Source organism: Pipistrellus kuhlii, unplaced genomic scaffold (genome assembly GCF_014108245.1).
Source record: "Pipistrellus kuhlii isolate mPipKuh1 unplaced genomic scaffold, mPipKuh1.p scaffold_m20_p_3, whole genome shotgun sequence".
In the NCBI taxonomy this organism is placed as follows: Eukaryota; Metazoa; Chordata; class Mammalia; order Chiroptera; family Vespertilionidae; genus Pipistrellus; species Pipistrellus kuhlii.
In genome coordinates this window covers 71,785,946-71,794,073 of record NW_023425529.1, presented here as the reverse complement: position 1 = coordinate 71,794,073, position 8,128 = coordinate 71,785,946, and the positions used below count along the sequence as shown (strand labels likewise).

Here is an 8,128-nt window from a genome sequence, read left to right as displayed (position 1 = left end):
GCATTGACCCACGAATCAAGAGGTCACTGATGGATTCCTGGACAGGGCACATGCCCAGGTTTCGAGCTTGATCCCCAGTAGAGGGCATGCAGGAGGCAGCCAATTGATGTTTCTATCTCCCTCTAAATTCAATAAAAAACATATTTATAAAAAATGTATCAGAAAAACGTGTGTTACCTATGGCTTATTTTCTCTTTATTTGCTAATTAGTTCATTTAACAGGAAAACAAATTCAGTTGCAAATCATTTATTAAGATAGGCATAATGGTCAATAGTTCATGGATTATTCTTTTAAGATGATCCTATTTTATCACTATTACCTCCCATAACTGAACGATTCAGGCATTGAATATTGGGGGGGAAATGTATATCTCTCAAAAACATTCAGTCAAATAATAAAAGCAGTACTGTTACTTTTGGGGAGTTAATGATACTTAGGATAGACTTTTCTGTAGGACACTATTATAATCTCTCACAATTTGGTTTAAAATGTCAAACATTTTGACTACCCATTAAGTGCTTTTCCAAATTAGAAAATATTATATATATGACTTAATTAATATCTACTTCAGCTATACACAACATATCATGCTCAAGATGTAGATTTATTTGAACACATTTAGTCCAATTTCTATTAATCAGAAAAGTCACATCTAATAAACCACAACTGTAGAAGAAACATTTGCACACAGATGTAATTTGATATTTAATTAAGGAATGATAAGTCATGTTCACATGGAAGTAATATATCTAACTTCTCAATAGTAGTAAGAATCTCTTTTGAGGATGTAGGGTCTTCTGGGTTTATTCTTATATAATTGCCGTTTTAGAATGTAAGGAATTTTTCTCTTTATAACTTCTTCCTTTTCATTTTTGTCATTTCCATTATCAAGAGCATCTTCCTGAATCACCTGCAAGATAGACAGAAATGAATGAAACTTACATGCATGAAATATTCCATCTCAGAGTGTTTTTTTAATATCTTCTCTAATTTATGATTCAGACAGTAAGACATATGTGAATGAGGTTAAAAACAATATGTTTTGTCCAAGAAGAGGTGGCTATCAGGTGGCTGAGAAAGAGTGAGAACACAACATTTCAGTATTCTTTCTAGTTCATCAAGATCACACAGTAATAGATGTGCTCCAGTTGAAGGAGCACATCTAATAGAACTTTGAGTATTTTTCAGGCCTCAATTTAGACTAAAATGTTATTGAAATATATCATAAATCATAACGAATAGTTTTTAGTCTAGTAAAATAAGTTTGGCTTGAAAGATCTACATGATTTTATGTTCAATTAAGTTATGTACTGGCTTGACTAGCAAACCATTCCAAATATTAATTTCTCAATCATAGAGAGAATACAAACTAACATACTTAGTCACAGAAGCTAACATATATGGAAGTTCTGTTTAAATGGTAATGATCTCTTTAGATTGTGATGCTTAATAATGATTTAGCTGCTAAGGATGCCTAAAATCCACACATTCAATTGAAATAGGTATATATATATACCTATCACTCTGGTCTTATTTGCCTAATCTATTCAAATGCTAATGAAACTTTTTGTGTTTTGTGTTTGTTTATAGATAAACACACATGACTTAGATCTTCTAAGAAAACATTTTGAGTTGCCTAAATTAGTTAGGCAGTGCTACCACAACCACTACCAAAACTTGCCTAAACCTGCCATCCATTTGTTTAGACTAAATCTGCCTTAATATATACCCTCCTTTTAGGATTAAAGGAAAAATGTTTTTCTCAACTCCAAATATTGGAAGGATCTGGGGGAATGTTAATTTCAACACATGATTTATTCTTTTTTTTTTTAAAGATTTTTATTGATTTCAGAGAGTAAGGGAGAGGAAGGGGTGGGTAGAAACATCAATTATGAAAGAGAACCATTGATTGGCTACCTCCTGCATGCCCCCTACTGGGGTTGAGCCAGTAATCCGGGCATGTACCCTTGACTGGAATCAAACCAGGTCCCTTCAGTCTGCAGGCCGGTGCTCAATCTACTGAGCCAAACCAGTTAGGATGATTTATTCTGTTTTTTATATTAACGTCTTCCTGTTATGATAATGATCAGCATTTTTTTAAATTGCTACAAATGAGAGATAACTTAATTATATCCCATGTAATAAATGGCTAATATACAAATTGGCCGAATGGTGGAACAACCAGTTGCTGTGATGCGCACTGACCACCAGTGGACAACACTCAACACAGGAACTGTCTACAGAAGGAGCAGCCACTCAGTGAGAAGCCGGGCTCACGCTGGTGAGCAAAGTGGCAGCAACTTCTCCTGCCTCTGCAGCAGCACTAAGGATATCCAACTGCTGTGCTCCCCATGGGGAGTGGGCCCAAGCTGGCAATCCAATATGCCCCAAGGGCTCCCAGACTGCAAGAGGGCGCAGGCCAAGCTGAGGGGATCTCCCCCCACCCACCAAGTGCACGAATTTTGTGCATCAGGCCTCTAAGTACATATATATTGTGTTTTGTTTTACCTCCCAGTGTTGAAAGGCCCTGCTGTGACAGATATTTCGGATCTGGTATATTGTCAGCATTGCTTCCAAGCTAAAGTCATCTACGGCAATGGGAAATTTCCTTCTTGTAACAAGGTCCTCTCCATGAAACTCTCCTGTTTCCTCAGCTTGTCCATCCAAGTTATTTATAAGGCTGCAAAGACTGAGCAGAGTCATTTTCCAAGAGGGAATACTTGCCCTACTGACCTGAAATATAAAAGATAGATATTGCATTTAAAACTTATATGAATAAGAAATAAATTTGTAGTGTGTTAAGTTACTACATTTTAGAGTCTAAATGTTACTTTAGTCTAATAAATACACTGTCATTAATTTTATCACTTCATATCACAAAGTTGAATAGGGCCGATATTCTCTATTCTCATACTCTCTATTTTAAAAATTGCAATAAGTAATACACACACATGCACACATACATGAGCAATGAAAGAAAGAATAAAAGAAATGACAGTAAGTAGAAATATATAAATATATATGTATATCATATCACAGGTGAAGACATTAAATATACCATTTCTTCTTAATTACACTTCAGTTTAGAGTCTAATGGAACAGGAACTAAGGTGTTATTATTAGATTTGGAAAATTAGAGAGGTGAGAGACCACTAATCTATTTCACACACTGAGATGTCATAGGCAACATCACAGCTCACCAATTTATTAGAAAATTATAATATTCTCTATATCTTGTCTTTTAACATTATGACCGTAATCAACCACTATCCCGTGTGCCAACTATAATCAATGATAAAACATAAGGACAAAGTAGAACCTAAATGTGACATAATAGTAAAAATTAAGAAATATTTCAAACAGCATAGATGAAAGAAAGCACAATTTTTTTTTTTCCTAAATGACATAAAAATGGAATGACTACTAAGCTGTGATGGAAAGACTCAATAAAAATAGTTTCGGGTGTCAATTCTCTCTGAATTATTCTCCAACTGTAATCCAACTGAAAATCAAAGTTCCAATATGAAAAATATGGGGAGGCTGGAAATTAGAGAGGCTATTTGTCAAAATAATTATAAAGTTAATTGGGAAGTATGAATGTGTGAGTATAACTACAAGGATTTAGAAAAATAGAAAGGTAATGAGGAGGAACTTACTTTATCAGATATTGAAAACTATTTTTAAAACTTCAGGACTTAAAGGAGTGAGTTAATAGAGCACGAATAAAAATAAAACTCAACAGAAGAGAATATAATGTTCAATAATAGATCAAAATATATATGAGGGTGTAGCATAGAGCACAGTTTTCATTCGAAATCCTTGGGACAGTTTGGCTATGAGGAAATTTGATTTAGAGCTAATAATATTTTTTCTTGACATATTATAATCTAAATATACAGATGGATTAGATATAAATAAAATAATGTTTAAACATATACAATTCATTTTACAAACTTGGAAAGGTTTTATTAAACAAATATCCAAACCAAAATCCATAAACAAGAAGATAATTTAAATAGATAAATGTGTAAGTTATCTTTCTGGAAAATTAACATCCTGAGCTAAATAAAGAACAAGCTATCATGTAAAAGTTGACACAATGTGTTAATATTCTTAACAAAAGTATAGCTTTTCAAAAAGAAAATGCTGAATATCACAATTTTAAAAAGTAAATTTTAACATTGAATAAGTAATGTGAGCAAACAAGTCACAGAATCACACATGAAATAAATGTGTGGAATGAAGTTCATCTTGGCTACCATTAGGTCAGACTTTAAAAAGCACAAGTATGCTCAATAGTGTACTATGGAGACCTTTCTTAATAAAAGTATGCCAAACTAGCAAACATAATTGTATGTACACAGTAAGGATCATTGTAGCTAAAACGTGCTCATCCATTTAGAGAAGAGAAACTTGAGGTGACAAGACCTAAATTGGAGCTTTGCTTCAGAAATTAGACAGGAGCTTTCTTATCATCACGTCCCAGTGTTATAACAGTGACTGATCAGGTGAGGCTTCCCCTCAGCATTTGATTTTCTTTAAAAACATCTTTTGGAGGGAGCCCTGTTCTCTGACTCTACAGGCAGATGCCTACTGGGTATATCCACACAGTGTGGTAGCACATAAACAGGTCTATTCTAATTGAGTTTTATTCCTGGGCACAGGTTACCAATAGGAACCTTGTTTTCAAGACCCAAGGAGAGGAATAATAGGGTTCAGTATACAAAGTTTTACTTAATTCAATAAAAACAATGAGCGGGTACAGATAACACTTCTGTTATAGGAAGAACTTAAATCCAGGCATGAATTTAATGTTAATGTCTAGGAGGTCATAGCTCCAACCACAGCATTTAAAAATAAAAGATAAATGAAAGCAACCAGTGGTAACTACCCACTTCCTTAGGAGCAAATAGTTCATAAGTCATAGTTGCAGTATTAAATCTCAAGGCTTCTGTTTGCCACTCTGTTGCTCTTTACACTCTACCACATGCCTTTCATGGATTGTCATGAGCTTTCATTTTTAATTTAGGAACTCCATTTTACTTTCCCTGATATAATAAAAAAAGGCAAAATGTCACTGAGTTCTCATTTATACATTTAACTTGAGGCCAATATACCTTTCACCACATAAAATTTGGTAGGAATGGAAACAGTATTCCTTTAAACACATGTACCCATCCACATAAATAATATGTGACTATTTAATTAAAGTTACAATATACTGATTGATAGCCACTATTATTTCTTTCCCTGTCACATCAACACCCTTAACTCCTTTGAACTCAAGGAAAAGTTTCCCGAAAAAGGAAATGCCTCCCAATGAACATTTCAGCCTTTACGGGAAGTTATTACTATGGGAAAGGGACACCAGTTTATAATGAGAGTCCCTATGTTTCCCAATCCATAGTTAAAAAAAAAAAAGCTTACCCTTGATGTGTGCACATTGGTCAATAAATCTGCTTCGAATGCTTTCATTTCCTCTTCAGAGTCTGAGTGAAATCAAAACCACATGTTTACTATATAATCACATATCATATAATTATATTGTAACCTGCAGATTTTAGATTTATTTTTTAAAAATTACTCTTAGATGCAAGCTCTTTCCTATGTATGCATTCTGCTTAAAATAGTAATCACAAATATTTTGTAGGGTTTTTTTTTTTTAGGCTAAGAGGCAGTCGGAGTAATAGAAGCACTTGTAAGAAAATGAGCTCATGATTATATGGCAAAGGGGCTATTGATGATTTGGAGTTATTTAGTCTCTAAATATCAAAGTTAAAAAAAATCAACTGATTATATCGTATAATAGAAATGTCATCATATATGATGGTCCATTTTCACCAGCAATAGTTTACATATACAGAATATATGCACACTGATATTTCTAAAAGCAGCATCATGAAAAGGTGTATGCAGACTTTTAAGACAAAAACAAACAGAAGAGAATTGCTTACTGATAATTTTAGAATAAATAAGACATTCAGATTTACTTAAGATGCTGCTTTATAAAACACACTTAGAAACATGTGTTTGTCTACTTAAAAAAAATCCAAGCATATGTACTTATCAACTTTATAACAGTCCATTAAGAAAATTGCTTAAATAAAATGCATGTCCATAAAAACATGTATGATAGCATTAAAAATGGATTTCTGATTTTTTAAAAGACTATCATTTTCAGTTTCCACTAATGAATATTCTACACACACATAAGACTGTAAGGTAATAAAAAAAAAGTTAAAGAACACTACAATAAAATGACTGAATCAAACACACTGACATGCATCTCATAAAGCAAAGCAGAAATTAAAGAGGCTCTATCTTCTTTGCACCACCCACTCTCACTAAGAAGAAGTGTGGCCCTGGGAGAAACCACTTGCTAAATTGTATCTACAACTAAATTATACCAGAGATCATTTTCTCCTATTATTTTAGGGGCACAATCTATTTTTCAAAAGAAATAAAAATCACTTTAGGCATTCATGAAAATTTTTTCCTGGAATCACCATAAAGTTTAGCTTATCGCAGAAAGAACTTCAAATGTTTATGGATGAAATATTTAATCAATAATCAAGTTTTACTCACATGCTCTAAGTGTACCCCTCACCTCTTGCAATTATTAGGTAAAAACAGAACTTTAGAAAATGTGGTATTTATCTCATTTAAAAATTTGCAAAGTTACGAGTTCAAGGTATTTTAAAGATAAAAAAATAAAATTTTTGATAAGATTTATATCTTCTGCTAGTATAAATTTCATAATTTAAGTGAAATCACAGAAGTTTAAATTAAACATTTCAATGTCATTTCTATCAGGTAAAAAGTATAAAACAGGTTAAATTATTTTTCCAGCATTTAGTCTCTGTTTTCTTTTTCATTTTGATGTGATCATTTAATTATTTTAAAAATTAATTTAAGTATATTGCAGTCAGTATAGTTTTGATACTCTTCTAGATTTAAATCTCGTTTTTAAGATGAATTATTGATAATTACTCAGAAATATATGGCTTCTCCTTAATTATCACATTCAAAACTAGGTAAATACTTTTAATTAATATAAGACTGTCAATTTTCCAAGTATATTTGTATCAATTTAATCGGCATGCAATAAAAGGTTGACTATTATTTGTCACATAAAAATACTATGTGAAGTATATTCTCAAAAAGGAATATTTTTGTATTTTTCTAGAAATAATTATTTACAAATAATGCTTCATTTATTTATTAATTAATCATCAATTGCCACATTGTTTCTTGGCATATACACACACAGATCAATCATTTGGAGAGGGAGAAGCCCCTGCCTTCTAAGAGAATGACTGGGATTGAGACAAAGCAGTTGAATGGCATGGGTTTTCAGGAAGGCTTCCCACTTTGACAGGCACTGCATCTGTACTTCTCATTAGATAGTGACCAGCCTAGATTAAGTTTCAGATGTCATTTTATTTTCTCTAGTAATTACGTTCCAAAGAAGGGCCTGAAGTGTTTCATTAAAATCCCTCTTATTGCAGGGCAGATTTAAAAACAGCAATCTGTTCGTTCTTATAATCATGAAGACAGAGAAAGAAAATATCCAGCTTCTATCACTAAAAAGCAATTCCAGAATAAGGGAGAAACTATCCTCCCTGGATACATTAATGTAAGCAGCAACACGCTACAAAATGGGAGAAAGAAATCACTTCAGGCAGCTATGAGATGCAGCTGAGCTTACCTGAGCACAGACTCCAGGAGGTGAAAGACAGGAGCATCATGCAGACCAGCTGGATTTTCATTCCTGCCATCCTCTCCTTGAGATTCCTAGGAAGCCAAGTTCATAAACGTCAGACAGGCTGAAGGGGAGTCTCTGGTGCTTCCTCTTGCCTTCAGCTGATTCTGAGAGTGACTGAAGTATGAGGGTTGCTTTGACCATTACCTATATATATACGTGCATGCAGGAGGATGATGTCATGAGAGCATACAGGGATTATCCTTTCAGGATGTGCCCTCCCTTCATCTCCATTCCTCCCCCACTTCCTCCTCTTCTTTTTCTCCTTGGCCCCCCTCCTCTGAAAGTGACATCTTCCCTAATTGCAGCTGCTACTCCAGATTTCCGACACTCAGAAGGAGTCATTCCAAAGCAATTCCAAAGAG

The 8,128-nt window shown here is 33.6% G+C and overlaps 1 protein-coding gene across 1 annotated transcript; it reads right to left on the bottom strand.

The window, feature by feature from the left end:
• Positions 1–584: 584 nt before the first annotated feature.
• NTS (neurotensin) lies at positions 585–7,904 on the bottom strand. The gene is made up of 4 exons (XM_036458549.2): positions 7,710–7,904; positions 5,429–5,490; positions 2,510–2,734; positions 585–911 (listed from the first exon to the last, which is right to left on the bottom strand). The coding sequence occupies exons 1-4, from the start codon at positions 7,777–7,779 to the stop codon at positions 759–761; spliced, it is 510 nt and encodes a 169-aa protein (XP_036314442.1). The 5' UTR covers positions 7,780–7,904; the 3' UTR covers positions 585–758.
• Positions 7,905–8,128: the final 224 nt, after the last annotated feature.

Bases quoted from the DNA above. Each gene is read 5' to 3' on its own strand.
- NTS (XM_036458549.2), bottom strand. From the start codon at position 7,779: ATGGCAGGAATGAAAATCCAGCTGGTCTGCATGATGCTCCTGTCTTTC. The intron at 2,735-5,428 runs GTAAGCTTTTTT...TTTATATTTCAG, and splicing joins CCAATGTGCACACATCAAGG to GTCAGTAGGGCAAGTATTCC. The intron at 912-2,509 runs GTAAAACAAAAC...TCTATCTTGCAG, and splicing joins GGGCCTTTCAACACTGGGAG to GTGATTCAGGAAGATGCTCT.